General features: G+C 43.4%; 1 protein-coding gene across 1 annotated transcript in view; it reads left to right on the top strand.

The window, feature by feature from the left end:
- Positions 1-16,907, top strand: part of DNAH8 (dynein axonemal heavy chain 8) — a 585,957-nt gene that overhangs the window by 287,171 nt on the left and 281,879 nt on the right. Inside the window, exons 36-39 of the mRNA XM_034764627.1 lie at positions 8,511-8,751; positions 14,669-14,868; positions 15,238-15,391; positions 15,491-15,654. Of these exons, the coding sequence (XP_034620518.1) occupies positions 8,511-8,751; positions 14,669-14,868; positions 15,238-15,391; positions 15,491-15,654 (759 nt within the window). The remainder of the gene's footprint in view (positions 1-8,510; positions 8,752-14,668; positions 14,869-15,237; positions 15,392-15,490; positions 15,655-16,907) is intronic.

Here is a 16,907-nt window from a genome sequence, read left to right as displayed (position 1 = left end):
TCGGCGGAACCCTATTTGAACATCATGAAATTCACAAGCTGACATAGTGTTCTCCAAATGGCAGAGATAAGAACCAGATTGACCATATCATGATCAATGGCAATGCTCACTGACAGATATGAAAGTGAGAAGGGGTGTAGATGCTGGCAGCGACCACCACCTTGTGACAGCCTCCATCAAGCTAAAACTGAGAAGTGTGGGTCCACCAAACAAGGGACATAGACGTTATGATATTGACAAGCTAAAGTCCCTTGAAATACAGAAAGCCTTCGTTCTGCAGGTTTCAGAGTAACAGCCGTGTTAGTCTGTATCCGCAAAAAGAAGAACAGGAGTACTTGTGGCACCTTAGAGACTAACAAATTTATTAGAGCATAAGCTTTCGTGGACTACAGCCCACTTCTTCGGATGCATACAGAAGTGGGCTGTAGTCCACGAAAGCTTATGCTCTAATAAATTTGTTAGTCTCTAAGGTGCCACAAGTACTCCTGTTCTTTTTTCGTTCTGCAGTTAACGAACAGGTTTCAAGCACTTGCAGACCTTGATGAAGAGGAGGGGAATGCAGATGAGGATATCAACAAGAAGTGGGACAAAGTAACAGCAATTTATAAATAGAGTAGTGAAGCCTGTCTAAGCTACAGGCAGAAGAGAAGGAAGGAGTGGATTACACCCACCACATGCAACGCCATAGAAACCAGACGAGCTCTGAAGAAAAAAGTTTTAGATACAAAATCCCAGAAGCTAAAGGACAAATACTATAAGCAGTATAGCAAGGCACACCGGAAGGTCAAACGCCTTGTGAGAGCGGACAAATGGCATTGTATTGATAATCTGGCAACACAAGCAGAGGATGCAGCTGCTTGTGGTGATCAAGGAACCGTCTACAAAATGATGCGGCTTATCAGTGGTAAACAACAGATTCTGACAAATACTATCATCAGGAACAAACAAGGACACCTACTAACAACCGAAAAAGAACAAGAAAAGTGCTGGACAGAGCATTTCAAAGAATTGCTGAACAGGGAGCCACCTAAAGACAAAGCAAACATCCAGGAAGCAGAAGATCTTCAGATCAACACAGACACCTCAACTAAGGAACAGATTATTCAAGCCATGGGTGACTCACTGGAGAGTCCAACAGATCCTTTGTTGCTGCCCATGCCAGTGTCCTTTGTTCCTGTGAGGCTGGGCTGGGTTTGTCCCATACATGCCCTGATGAGGTGTGAACTGCCACTCTGTTCCTGGAGAGTTTTGCCTGGGCTTGTTTTAAGCCATGAGGACACATTTTCAGCCTCATAACTATATACATGAAATTACAGCCCATAACATTACTATAGCAACAATGCTCAGTGCATCATGAGCCTTCCGAAGACACATGACAACAAGACAAACTTTGCATTGGATACCACACAATCATATTATAAGGATGAACATGGGGGTGCAGGGTGTTCCCCCAAGATACAGAGTGTCACAATAACTTAAATCACTCAGGGATGTGAATAATCACACGGCTGAGCAACATAAGTTATACCCATCTAAGCGCCGGTGTAGACAGCGCTATGTCAGCAGGAGAGCTTCTCCTGCCAGCATAGCTACCAGCTCTTTTGGGAGGTGGAGCAATTAAACTGATGGGAGAGCTCTTCCCGTCAGTGTAGAGCATCTTCATCAGAAGAACCTCTGTAGCACTTCTAGTGTAGATGTGGCGCCAGATTGCATACATGACACCAGTCATGCCTCCCTCCCTTTTATGCTCAGTGTTATAGAAATACTGTCACAGAGTACCTGGTCCCTGTGAGTAGAGCTGGACTAAGCTCCCTTGTGTTAGAAGAGGTGAGCCCAATCTAGACAATTAAAGGTGGTTGGGCTATACCTGAGGTTTTAAAGGGCAGGGAATGAAGGAGGAGAGGGTGATTGAGACAGGCTGTGCCTGTGAAAGAGAAGCCATAGTGGAGTGGAGCTAAGTCCAATGGTGTGTCTCTGGAGGAAGGGGCCAGGTGGCTGGGGAAGCAGCCCTGGGGCTGCTGCTCCACGAAGGGAGAACAGCTGATTAAAACTGAGAAGCTGTCAAGAGAGGAGCGCCAGAGAGCCCTCTAAGGAGTGGCCCTGAAGTCTGAGACAAAGGAGAGAGTTAAAATACTGTTTTCTGTTATGCATCCGAAGAAGTGGGCTGTAGTCCACGAAAGCTTATGCTCTAATAAATTTGTTAGTCTCTAAGGTGCCACAAGTACTCTTGTTCTTTTTGTTTTCTGTTTGTTTACTTGCCTGTTTTAAGAAAATAAACCATCCTCAAGGAGATTGGGAGTGGCAGTTTGTGCTTGGAAGGTGGGAAGAAGCTCCACCCTGTGACAAATACATAGTGATCAGCTAAACTAAGGCGCACATATGGATCATAAAAATATAACTAAAAATTCTTACATTCATCATGCACCTTGGAAGGTGTTAACACTGGTTTTATGACCCATTACAAAAATGTGTATAACACACCTGGCTGTCTACTAACCCTCCGTTGTCCTAGGACTGCAGAGGTGTTAACTGCGCACTTCAATTTAAAAGGGCTCCTACACCATGTGTGAACCCCTGATGCTTAACAGTCTGTCCCACCTTGTATTTAGCTTGGACACTGATTACTTTTTCCAGGTATGAAGAGCTCTGTGAAGTTCAAAAGTTTGTCCTCTCTACTAACAGAAGTTGGTTCAATAAAAGATTATTTCACCCACCTTGTCTCCCTCATATCCTGGGACAACACAGCTACAGCAATAATGTGACACAAGTGACATCCCTAGAAAGCTAAAAGTATATCTCAAACATAGAGTGCAGACACTAATTGTTCTCTGCACATATCATTCCATCCAAAATGTCAGGGCCTTAGGGCCACAAATTGCTTTAGGCAAGATGTTAAAATCCTGCACCAGTTGCTATGCTAGATATCTGGGAAATATTTCTGGAGAAGAAATTGAGACTCCATATACAAGTCTCTATTGGCATTGTTGGAAATAGTTTGAGGAACACTTGCAAAGTAGGTTTCCATTCTTCAACAGGCCATCCTTTGGTAGGAGGGTATTAGTGGGTTGGTTCCCAAATAATTCTTTAAATTCCAAAGCTCTGGTTTGATATGGGGGGACACTTCCACTTCTATCTATTATACTAGTCTAATACTTAAAACTACTTTTTTCTACTTATGTGATTCACTGCTCACTACTTCCTATTAGTCAGGCGAGAACATGTGCTGCAGAATGTGAAATCTCTTACCTAATTTTCTTTCTGCTAGCAGGTTCTCTTCCAGGGCCGCCCAGAGGATTCAGGGGGCCTAGGGCAAAGCAGGGGAGCTTGTACTCACCGTGCGGCATGCCGAGTCTGCGGTGGCGGCATTTTGGCGGCGGGGGGCCCTTCAGTGCTGCTGAAGACGTGGAGTGACTGAAGGGCCGCCCTGCTGCCGAAATGCCGCCGAAGACCCGGACCACCGCCGGGTGAAGAAAGGGATTCTTGGCCAGGGCTTGCGGGGCCCCTGTGGGGCCCGGGGCCTGGGGCAAATTGCCCCACTTGTCCCCTCCCTCCCCCCCCGGGCAGCCCTGTTCTCTTCTCATCAGTCTAATCTGGTAAAACAACTGGAATACAAATTCATAACAGATTTTTTTCCCTAAAGGGAGAATTAGACATATAGTAGCTTGACAATTAGCTATAACATACCAAGTATATGTCTTAATGCTACTAATAAGTTGCTGAAATATTTCTACAGCTTTGGAAGAATACTACTGATTGACTGAGTTGAAGGATTATAGATTCATATTCATAGATTCATAGATGCTAGGACTGGAAGGGACCTCGAGAGGTTATTGAGTTCAATCCCCTGCCCTCATGGCAGGAGGAAATACTGTCTAGACCATCCCTGATAGACATTTATCTAACCTACTCTTAAATATCTTCAGAGATGGAGATTCCACAACCTCCCTAGGCAATTTATTCCAGTATTTAACCACCCTGACAGTTAGGAACTTTTTCCTAATGTCCAACCTAAACCTCCCTTGCTGCAGTTTAAGCCCATTGCTTCTGGTTCTATCCTTAGAGGCTAAGGTGAACAAGTTTTCTCCCTCCTCCTTATGACACCCTTTTAGATACCTGAAAACTGCTATCATGTCCCCTCTCAGTCTTCTCTTTTCCAAACTAAACAAACCCAATTCTTTCAACCTTCCTTCATAGGTCATGTTCTCAAGACCTTTAATCATTCTTGTTGCTCTTCTCTGGACCCTCTCCAATTTCTCCACATCTTTCTTGAAATGCGGTGCCGAGAACTGGACACAATACTCCAGTTGAGGCCTAACCAGCGCAGAGTAGAGCGGAAGAATGACTTCTCATGCCTTGCTCACAACACACCTGTTAATGCATCCCAGAATCACATTTGCTTTTTTTGCAACCGCATCACACTGTTGACTCATGTTTAGCTTGTGGTCCACTATAACCCCTAGATCTCTTTCTGCCGTACTCCTTCCTAGACAGTCTCTTCCCATTCTGTATGTGTGAAACTGATTTTTCCTTCCTAAGTGGAGCATTTTGCATTTGTCTTTGTTAAACTTCATCCTGTTTACCTCAGACCATTTCTCCAATTTGTCCAGATCATTTTGAATTATGACCCTGTCCTCCAAAGCAGTTGCAATCCCTCCCAGTTTGGTATCATCTGCAAACTTAATAAGCGTACTTTCTATGCCAATATCTAAGTCGTTGATGAAGATATTGAACAGAGCCGGTCCCAAAACAGACCCCTGCGGAACCCCACTTGTTATATCTTTTCAGCAGGATTGGGAATCATTAATAACTACTCTCTGAGTACGGTTATCCAGCCAGTTATGCACCCACCTTATAGTAGCCCCATCTAAATTGTATTTGCCTAGTTTATCGATAAGAATATCATGCGAGACCATATCAAATGCCTTACTAAAATCTATGTATACCACCGCTTCTCCCTTATCCACAAGACTCGTTAAACCATTCTGATAGCTTTCTTTGATAGGATGACACGATTTGTTCTTTACAAATCCATGCTGGCTATTCCCTATCACCTTACCACCTTCCAAGTGTTTGCAGATGATTTCCTTAATTAATTGCTCCATTATCTTCCCTGGCACAGAAGTTAAACTAACTGGTCTGTAGTTTCCTGAGTTGTTTTTATTTCCCTTTTTATAGATGAGCACTATATTTGCCCTTTTCCAGTCTTCTGGAATCTCTCCCGTCTCCCATGATTTTTCCAAAGATAATAGCCAGAGGCTCAGATACCTCCTCTATTAGCTCCTTGAGTATTCTAGGATGCATTTCATCAGGCCCTGGTGACTTGCAGTCATCTAACTTTTCTAAGTGATTTTTAACTTGTTCTTTTTTTATTTTATCTGTTAAACCTACCCCCTTCCCATTAGCATTCACTATGTTAGGCATTCCTTCAGACTTCTCGGTGAAGACTGAAACAAAGAAGTCATTAATCATCTCTGCCATTTCCAAGTTTCCTGTTACTGTTTCTTCCTCCTCACTGAGCAGTGGACCTACCCTGTCCTTGGTCTTCCTCTTGCTTCTAATGTATTGATAAAAAGTCTTTGTTTCCCTTTATTCCCGTAGCTAGTTTGAGCTCATTTTGTGCCTTTGCCTTTCTAATCTTGCCCCTGCATTCCTGTGTTGTTTGCCTATATTCATCCTTTGTAATCTGTCCTAGTTTCCATTTTTTTATAGGACTCCTTTGTATTTTTTAGATCATGCAAGATCTCGTGGTTAAGCCAAGGTGGTCTTTTGCCACATTTTCTATCTTTCCTAACCAGTGGAATAGCTTGCTTTTGGGCCCTTAATAGTGTCCCTTTGAAAAACTGCCAACTCTCCTCAGTTGTTTTTCCCCTGAATCTTTATTCCCATGGGGCCTTACCTATCAGCTCTCTGAGCTTACCAAAATCCGCCTTCCTGAAATCCATTGTCTCTATTTTGCTGTACTCCCTTCTACCCTTCCTTAGAATTGAAAACTCTATGATTTCATGATCACTTTCATCCAAGCTGCCTTCTACTTTCAAATTCTCAACAAGTTCCTCCCTATTTGTTAAAATCAAGTCTAGAACAGCTTCCCCCCAGTAGCTCTTTCAACCTTCTGAAATAAAAAGTTGTCTGCAATGCAGTCCAAGAACTTATTGGATAGTCTATGCCCCGCTGTGTTATTTTCCCAACATATATCTGGATAGTTGAAGTTCCCCATCACCACCAAATCTTGGGCTTTGGATGATTTTGTTAGTTGTTTAAAGAAAGCCTCATCCACCTCTTCTACCTGGTTAGGTGGCCTGTAGTAGACTCCTAGCATGACATCTCCCTCCCCCCCCCTTTTAGCCTAACCCAGAGACTCTCAACACTTCCATCTCCTATGTCCATCTCCACCTCAGTCCAAGTGTGTACATTTTTAATATATAAGGCAACACCTCCTCCCTTTCTCCCATCTATCCTTCCTGAGCAAGCTGTACCCATCCACACCAACATTCCAATCATGTGTATTACCCCACCAAGTTTCAGTGATGCCAACAATGTCATAGTTGTATTTATTTATTAGCACTTCCAGTTCTTCCTGCTTATTACCCATCTTCTCGCATTTGTATATAAGCATCTAAGATACTGGTTTGATCTTGCCTCCCAGTTTTGCCCTGACCCTCCTTTCTAGCCCACACTCCCTCTTGTTTCCGACCCACCTCCCAGGTCTCCATCTTCCCCACTTATCTGTGGGCTTTGCTCACCTGTCCCCATCGAACCTAGTTGAAAGCCCTCCTCACTAGGTTAGCCAGTCTGTGGCCAAATAGGGTCTTTCCCCTCCTCGAAAGGTGAACGCCAGCTCTGCCTAGCAGTCCTTCCTCAAATAGCATCCCGTGGTTGAGGAAGCCAAAGCCCTCCTGGCAACACCATCTTCGCAGCCAGGCATTCACCTCCATGATGCATCTGTCTCGGCCCGGGCCCCTACCTTTGACAGGAAGAATCAAAGAGAATACCACCTGTGCTCCAAACTCCTTCACCTGTACTCCCAGAGTCCTGTAGTCACTCTTGATCCAATCAGTGTCACACCTCGCAGTATCATTTGTGCCCACATGGATGAGTAGCATGGGGTAGTAGTCAGAGGGCTGAATAATCCTCAACAATGCCTCCGTAACATCTCGGATACGGGCCCCCGGCAAGCAGCATACCTCCCGAGATGAAATGTCAGGGTGACAGATGGGCGCCTCTGTCCCCCTCAGCAGAGAGTCTCCGACCACCACTACCCTACGTTTCCTATTCACAGTGGTGGCAGCAGACCTCCCAGCCTTAGGGGTACGAAGCTTCTCCTCCTTTACTGTAGGGGGTGATTCCTTTTCTCCTGTATCAAGAAGAGCATAATGGTTACCTATTACCACGGCGAGAGGGTTCGGAGCAGGGGTGGAGCTCTGCCTGCTGCCAGAAGTAACCAGCTGCCAGTGTCCACCCTGAGCCATCTCCTCCTCCACCAGTGGTGTGTCAGCAGTCCTGTGTACTGGGACAGCTACCTCCGCTGTCTCCACATGGACACTGTCCAGGAATTGCTCGTGGATTCGGATGCTCCTCAACCTAGCCACCTCCTCCTGTAGCTTTCCCACGTGCTGCCTGAGAGATTCCACCAGCAGGCACCTTTCACATTGGATGCCCCCGCCCCCCCAGCCTGGATATCAGTAAGTGGAAATTGCAAGTTACAGTCCCTGCAAAACCACACCTGGATCTGGGTAGAAGCATCCATGCTCAGGCGCTCTGTCTGGCTACAGGTGCAGGTGGAGGAGACAGAAGCAGTGCTGGCACAGGTGTTGCGGGTCTTCCTAACCATCGTAAGCCTCCCTCTGTCAAACTCCCTCTCAAACTCCCCTGTCTGCAGCCCCCTATCCGCTCTGAAGCATTCCGCAATTATATTGATCTCTCTCCAAATTTCAAATTAATCCATTAGTAATGAATGAGGGGAGAAATGGCTAAGAGAAAATTATCAGATAATAAATCTTGCATTTGCATTAGAAGATTACTTTCTTGGAGTTCTGTTTAATCCACCACCTGTATGAGAGTGGGATTGAAGGGATAACAGTATGCTCTTTAGAACAGTGATTACAATGATTTTTGCAGGAAAGATAGACACTGATAGAGGGCCGGCTCCAGGTTTTTTGCCACCCCAAGCAAAAAAAAAAGCCAGAGTGCTGCCGCCGAAGCCACAGAAAAAAAAGCTGCCCCTTGAAAAGTGCCGCCCCAAGCACATGCTTGGAACTCTAGTCCCTAGAGCCTGCCCTGCACGAATATCACTGGTACACTATTTAAATGAAATTGATATGTCAGCAGACTAATTTTTCAGCCATTGTTACTGAGAAAATAGTTTTGGTGAAACAATGGTGTCGGTTTTAAACCACCTATTTTTTTCAAATATACATAAAAATATTTGAAGATCCTTTTTGATAAAATATTAAATCAACAATATAAGAAGTGTACTACTGTATCAATTATTATTATTTACTGAATTAAAGGTGCCGCAAACTTCCCAAAGGACTTAAAAACTGGCAAGCGTTTTTAGACCTCAAGAAAAGAATAGATGATTTTAGTGAGTCATGTCCTCTGTTGGAAATGATGACTAATAAAGCAATGAAGCAGAGACATTGGAATCGCATTGCTGAAACAACAGGACATCAATTTGATGTGGAATCAGATTCTTTTTGTCTTCGAAACATCATGGAAGCACCACTTCTTATACATAAGGATGATATTGAGGTAAGTACACACATTACTTTTGATCCTTCAATTTATATTTTCAGGAAAGAACAAAATATTACTTGTATAAAAGTTATATTTAAGGACTTTTTGACTATGAAATCAAACACTATTCTGAAACAATGCATGGTATGTTAAATAGTTGTTGTCCATTATAGAATCATAGAAATGTAGGGCTGGAAGTGACCTCAAGAGGTCATCTAGTCAAATCCCCTCTTTGCTGAAGCAGGTCCAGGTATACCTAGATCATCTCTGACTAAACATACCCAGTTTTTAAACCTTTCCTGAACTTTTTATCATGTTTGATGTTCTCCTCTGGACTCTTAAAATTTGACATACTAATCCAGCTGAGGCCTCACCAGTGCTGAGTAGAGTGGAATAGTTACCTCTTATGTCTTACATATAATGCCCTTGATAATGCACCCCAGAATGACATTTGCTTTTTTCACAAGTGCATCACCTTGTTGACTCATGTTCAGTTTGTGATCCAGTAAAATCCTCAGATCTTTTTCTGCAAAGCCAATTATTTCCCATTTTGTATTTCTGCATTTAATTTTTTCTTCCTAAGTGAAATTTTAGTGTGTTCGTTCACTACTACATCACAAAACAAATTAAAAAATCTTAGCCAGAGATCTACAACCTGTCCTATTTTGAATTAAATGCAACTCCAAAACATCTCTTTCATCCTCCAGCCAATCAAAATATAAAAGTATGAAGACTAAAATATATAATCTGCTTCAAACTGAGGTAATTAATTTTGCAGGCAACAAGAAGGCTTAGGAGTGTATTCCATTCCCACCCTGATGCCCAAGGGCTCAAAAAACTGAGGAGCACTCAATTTGAAATTCTTAAGTAGATTTTTTTTCCTAGAAGCTACAGTTCAAGTTGGAGACCCTAAATTTCACTGTAGTAGCTATTCTCAAAAGGATTTTTTAAGTTTTTCTCTAGCCTTGATTTGAAGAACCCCTACCAATGCACTGCATGAACCTCCCATAGGAGATGTCTTGGCTTCACATGCAACAGACAATGTTGTTAGTGTGCTGCTTTTCCTTGGTCTGCCTGCCCCTCTATCTTCCAAAGTGTCTTCCAAATGCTAGTTAACACTGTTTTCCTCTGGCAAAAAGGGTCATATATATCCACGTTGAGACTCCCTGCTCAGAGCCCCATTCCTGGAAAAGGCTCACAAAGCTGCATCCCACAGCTCAGATTCTGTTCTGAAGCAACATGGATTTGTCATTACCAAGAGCAGAATGACACCATATGGTCAATATTACTTCTGGGAATAATCAGATATCAATCTCCACATACATTTATTTCTATCAGAGAACAGGATTCAGAAGCTGGTGGCCACAGGGTGCAATGTCATTCGATCTCACATCTGTCAGTGATGGTCCCTTGTACCAACGTACTGCTGAGTCCTAAGAAATTAAATCTAGCTACATGAGATTTGAGAGGTAATAATTAAAATAGGTTATTCAGATGCTTTTATCATATCCTTAGCCTGGAGAAAGTATTCCTAGGGCCTGGTCTAAACGTAAGGCTGTATATATAGAGAGAGCTAAGTCATTAACATATAAGGATCCAGTCAAGGCAAGGGCAAATCTTTTTCTTCTTTCTATATTTTGTTTTAAATTCTTATCGTAAGTCTTAATATGAGCCAAAATCCTCATAATTTCCAGCTCACTAGAAATGCAAGTGGGCGCAGGATTTTCCTTTCTTCCGGACATAAGAATTCTTGGAGCTGCCTCACTTCTAATCTCTACACCAATGAGGAGAATTCCCACTTGAGATCAAAATCTTATATTAAAAACTCAGATGAAGCATCCCTTTGATTCCTTGTCAGAAGTGCCCTTAGATTTTTTAAAAGGCTTATCTCCTTTCAATCATTTCAGCAAAGAGAGTTTTCAGAAGTTAAGGTCTTATTGGGGAACAGCAGCTGTGCACCTCTTCATGAGGACAAAGATGTACTGAGAGTTAATTCTTTATTCCCAAAATAAACCCAGTTACAAAAAATTATTTTCCCATAATTTTTGCCCACTATCAAAAAACCCCCCAACCCTTTAAAAACCAAACAAAAACAAAAACAAAACAAAAAAGTTCCACTCTTTTGGCATACTCTTGATGTCAAAGGTCTAAAAATCAACATTGAATGTAGTACCCAATTCAGAAAAATCTCCACTTCTCTTGGTCTATATACCCATCATAAACAAATGAAAAACAAGCAAAGAAAAACAGAAGAAACATTGCAGTTTGTTATTAGATGGCTAAATTGGTGCATTTCAGATGCTTTCAAAGGTAGAAACCCTTTTTCCCCTTGAAAATTCGTTCTTATTTATTCAAAGTAATTGAAGATTAATATATAACGTACAGAGAGAGAGAGAGAGAGAAAGATGCAGTGGCCACCTGGTCATGTTTCCACACCTTCAGTGAGATTAACCATTTAAACATGTAGGCTTCATCAGTCCCTGCCTGGAAAGATTGTACCCTCAACTAAAGAAGCACGTTTTCCCTTGGGACTTGAACTTAATTTTGTCTAAACTTATGGGATCACCATTTGAGCCTCTAGCAATGTGCTCCTTACTACACTTTTTGTGGAAGGTCGTTTTCCTAATTGCTGTTACTTCTACCAGAAGGGTCTCTGAACTGTGCACCCTCACATCTGAACCATTGTACACAGTCTTCTTTAAAGATAAGGTGTATTTACACCCTGATCCAAGGTTTCTCTCTAAGTTTCAAATTTTCATATCAATCAATTTACTTGTATTTTACCCCAAACCACCTGCAAATACAGACGAGCAATAGCTACGCACATTGGATGTTAGACAAACACTGATGTTCTACATAGACAGGGCCAAACAGACCACCCAACTGTTTGTGACCTGAGCGGACAGAATGAAAAGTCTTCCAGTCCACACAGAGAATTTAATCTTGGATAACTTCTTGTATCCACGTTATGATCTGACAGGCTGCCAGACAAACTGACTGCCAACTCCATAAGATTGGCAGTGTCCTCAGTGGCATTCCTAGCACAGATTCCTATCCTGGACATTTGCAAAGCAGTAACCTGGTCATCCATGCACACTTTCTCCTCCCATTACACCATCACTCAATACTCATGAGATGATACCAGATTTGGTTGAGCTGTACTGTAGCTTGTCTCTACATGAACTCCAATCCCTCTGCCTATTTACCTGTTTGGGAGTCACCAAGAGTAGAATGCACATGTGCAATCACTCGAAGGACAAAAAACAGCTACTAACCTTTCATAACTGTTGATCTGTGAGATGTGTTGTACGTGTCCATTCTATGACTCACCCTCTTATTCCTCTGCATTGGAGTTCCTGGAAAGAAGGAACTGAGGGGGCTTTGGATTGGCTGGACCATTTATACCAATGCCAGCAGTGTGCAGCAGGAGAGGGCACTCGAGCTGCCCCAATGGCTACCGCTGAGGGAAAATATTTCTGCTGTGCACCTGGTGTATGCCAGGAGCAAGGATTGAGATGTGGACATTATGCTGAAAGGAATTCTGCTGGGAGTGGGGGGAAATCCATTGATTGTGCTGCATATCGGAATGAATGATACTGCTAGATTCCCACTGAAATGGATTAAGGATGACTACACTTGGCTGGGTAAGACTGTAGAGGAACGGACTCACCCCTGTGGTGCCTCTTGCTGGTGACTTCTGGGAATTAGCTCTTCCAGCATCCTGGAGCACCCTCTGCAGGCCAGTGGTCCGCCTGTCCTCTACTGGCTCTGTGTCCCTCCCGGACCCCGGTGCCCTTTTATCTGGGTGCTGCCCCCTGGCAGTACACCCCTTAGTACTAGGGTTTCCCCTCCCCAGGAAACCCCCACCCACTATCCCTACCTCACCTCAGAATAAGGCCACTGCCAGTCACCAACTAGCCCCTGCTCCCTGGGGCAGACTGCAGTATAGGCCACTCATCACAGGTAAGGTTGGGTTTGGACCTGCTGCCTTGGCCTACCCATAGGCTGCCCTCTGCATCCCCCAGTACCCCTTGGCCTCCTACTAGGGCACAGCCTGGGGCTATTCAGGCTGGAGCTCCCCAGCCCTGCTCCATTCAGGTACCCTGTGTCTGCTCACTGCAGCCAGGCCCTTCTCTCTCTGAAGGCAGAGAGAGATTGAGCTCCTGGCTCCCAGCCTTTTTATATAGGCCATCTGTGGCCTGATTGGGGCATGGCCCAGCTGTGGCTACTTCCCCAATCAACCCAGCTTTTAGAGCTGCAGCCCTCTGCCAGGGCTATTTTAAGCCCTTCCAGGCAGGAGTGGGATAACCACCCTGCTACAAAGACACTTAAAGAAGTGGAAGCTTAGTGATCTTCTGTGGAATACTTTCAGTCCCTAGAGAACGTGGGTGAAAGCATGACAAAAGAATGAAGATCAACTGATGGCTCAAAGATTGGTGATATCAGGTAGGTTTTGGGATGCTCTACCATTGGGAGGTATTTACAGAAAGAAGATACTTCTCAACTGATGGACTCTACTTGAGTATCTGTGGTATTACTCTTCTGGAATCAAGACTGGCATGATTAATGAGAGGGGCTTTAAAGTAGGAAATGAAAGGAGAAGGTTGGGAGGACATGCATCCAAGCTGATGATGGGTTCTGCTCGATAACAGTCCAAAGCAGTGTGGACTGATGCATGTTCATTTTCATCACCTGAGTCAAATGCCACCAGCAGAAGATTGATTTTCTTTTTTGATGGTTCGGGTTCTATAGTTTCTGCATCAGAGTGTTGCTCTTTTAAGACTTCTGGAAGCATGCTCCACACCTCATCCTTCTCAGATTTTGGAAGGCAGTTCAGATTCTTAAACCTTGGAGCCTTGGAAGTGCCGTATGTTAAATATGCTTTGTAGTGGGGCCATTGTACCAATACTTTCTTTGAACAAAATAATTCAATTACACCAGCCTAGAACAGAAACATAAGCTAAACTCGAAGCGATAGAGTGCTCATGTAAATATCAGAACATGACATTATTGTCTGTCAAGGATGTAGAAATCTAGATTTAGAAAGTCTGTGGTCTTGTCAATACCAAAAAGTGCAACCGTAGACATGCAGCTGTAGCTACATATTTTCCAGGCCAAATTTGTTGAGGTCTTCATACCCCTACATTTAAAAAAACCATTTAACATCAATGAGTTTGCATTAAAAATTATCAGAATGCCTTGTCCCACCTCTGTACTGTATGTGTTTAAAACATTGCATAATTTCAAATCTGGATTGCACATTATTTTAAATATCATAATTAAAAGCTAGATATATAGTACAGTAAAAGCTTTGTTATCCAGCATGTTGGGGGAATGGGGGGGTGCCTGTAAGTCAAAAATTCCGGTTAACTAAAAATTATACTTACCAATAGACGGGAGGGAGTTTGGGTGTGGGAGGGGGCTCATGGCTGGGTGTTGGGACATGGGAGGCTGCATGGCATGGGCTCTGGGAGGGAGTTTGGGTGCGTGAGGGGGCTCGGGGCAGAGGGTTGGGGTGTGGGAGGGGTTTCAGGGTGCCGGATCTGGGCGGTGCTCACCTCGGGCTGCTCCCTGCAAGCAGCGACATGTCCCTGCTGCTCCTAGGTGGAGGCATGGCCAGGTGTCTCTGCACGTTGCCTCTGTCCGCAGGCACCACCCCCACAGCTCCCATTGGCTGTGATCCCGGCCAATGGGAGCTGCGGAGCCAGCGCTCAGGGCAGGGCAGCGCATGGAGCCCCTGTGGCCATTCCTCCACCTAGGAGCAGCAGGGACATGTTGTCACTTGTGGGGAACTGTCCTGATCTGGCACCCCGAAATGCTGGTTTCTAGAGCTTTCCAGTTGGTAAAGTGCCAGATAACACAGTTTTTATTGTATTAGGAAAGGTTTCACATCTGGATAATGAAGATTAACATTTTTTTTTTTACTTTGCAGGATATCTGTATATCTGCTATAAAGGAAAAGGATATTGAAGCTAAATTGTCTCAGATAATTGAAAGTTGGGGAGGCCAGAATTTGAGTTTTTCATCATTTAAAGCAAGAGGAGAGCTACTGTTAAAGGGAAGTGAATCAGCAGAAATTATTACACTTATGGAGGACAGTTTAATGATCTTGGGCTCTTTACTTAGTAACAGGTACTTCATAAGTGATTTTTTTGTGAATTTGCTAATTTTTGTACATACTGATAATATACACACTATAATTAAATCAGCAACCATATTACTAGATTGACACTTATTTCATCCACATTTATTGCTGATTGTTATTGTTTTGTGTGGATGTTGGTATATTAATAATGTTACTGCAGATAACTTCTCTCAGCTCACAAATGTATAGCCATCTATTCTCTTGATACATTTGAATAAAATTAAATTTGTTTATTCAAGTTTTCAAGAGATCATTTTTGCTCTCTAATTTATCCATATTTTGTTTCACTCCCTCTATAAATATTTTACTTTATACTTTAATTTCAAGCTATTCTTATTTCTCATCCCTGGTTTTAGATATAATACGCCATTTAAAAAAGATATTCAGAACTGGATATACAAACTGAGCACCTCCAGTGATATCATTGAAGAGTGGTTGGTGGTGCAAAACCTATGGGTTTATCTTGAAGCTGTTTTTGTAGGGGGAGATATTGCAAAGCAATTACCTCAGGTAAATCTATAATACTTATTCATATTTATATTCTAAAAACTTAACTAAATAATAGTTTACAAGAGAATGTGTTACCATGTTGATTTAAATTATGCTTAGGAAGCAAAACGTTTTCAGAACATTGACAAATCATGGATAAAAATAATGCAACGAGCTCACGAGAATCCTAATGTTGTTAACTGCTGTGTTGGAGATGAAACTATGGGACAGCTTCTGCCTCATTTACATGAACAGTTGGAGGTGTGTCAGAAATCACTTACAGGGTAAGAAGTTTTTTAAAATACATGATTATGTCATTAATTTATATAAAGTCAGTAATGTTTTATTTTAATTACAAATCAAACAGCTAAAAATGTTAAAAATAGAAGTTATTTTTATACGGTTGTCACATACAGTAATATATTGTAGTTTGTCTCTAGGAGAGCAGTACTGCAATCTTCATTTTATTATTTTATTCAAAACTCCTTAGGCAATTGGTATGGCTAGATAATCTCTCAAGAATAGGAATCTGTACTAATAACATTCAAAGGAGAAAGTGTTACTACAGTATGTATAGTTCTTCAGATAGGTTTAGACATCCAAACTGTCTTCCCACTTTGAAGTATCATACATAGATTCTGATGTAAGGAACTGAATGAACACAGGATGTTAGCTCTTGAAGTCCTGAATTCAGTTTAAATGATTTGCTGAACTGGGGCCTGTGAGCCTGTTATAAGTATTCTTTGTTGCCAGAAAGGCATGTGTATGACCTCCACAGTCTTGGGGTATGTCTATATTTGGAGCTGGAGGTGACATTTCCAACCTGCATAGACATCCTCGCGCTAGCTGTCATCGAGCTAGCACACTAAAAATAGCCCAGCCGCTGTATCACTGGCAGCAACAAGCAGTGACATGGGATAGCCACTCTGAGTGCAAATCTGCCTGGACGCTGTAGGTACATACTTGTGGCTAGCCTTTGCCACTGTTCTCTGCCACCCATTCTGCCACAGCTGCACTATTGTTTTTAACTTGCTGACTTGATGAAAACTACTTCGAGGCATAAGTACCGACTTCCTCTTTTTCCTCCGGTTGCTAGGCCCCACCCCTGTCCCACCTCTTCCCACCCACATTCCAACCCCTTCCCCAAATCCCCGCCCTGGCCCCACCTCTTCCCCCCTCCTCCCCTGAGTGCACCACGTTCCCGCTCCTCCCCCCATGGAGCGTGCAAACAGCTGTTTGGCAGCGGCCAGGTGGGAAATGCTGGAAGGTAGACGGAGGAGCGGGGACGTGGCACGCTCAAGGTGGGGGAGGAGGAGGTGGGGTGGGGTGGGTGAGGCGGTGTGGGCTGGGGGGTGAGGGGAGCCTGGCTGCTGGTGGGTGCAGAGCACCCACTATTTTTTCTCCCGTGGGTGCTCCAGTCCCAGAGCATCCATGGAGTCAGCGCCTATGTTTTGAGGATATCTACACAAGCTGCGAATCACACCCCTAGCTCCAAGTGTGGACATAGCCACAACTTTCCATATGTTTCTGACCTCAA

This window comes from Trachemys scripta, chromosome 3, assembly GCF_013100865.1.
Source record: "Trachemys scripta elegans isolate TJP31775 chromosome 3, CAS_Tse_1.0, whole genome shotgun sequence".
Lineage (NCBI taxonomy): Eukaryota > Metazoa > Chordata > Testudines > Emydidae > Trachemys > Trachemys scripta.
This window is presented reverse-complemented; position numbering and strand designations above follow the sequence as displayed.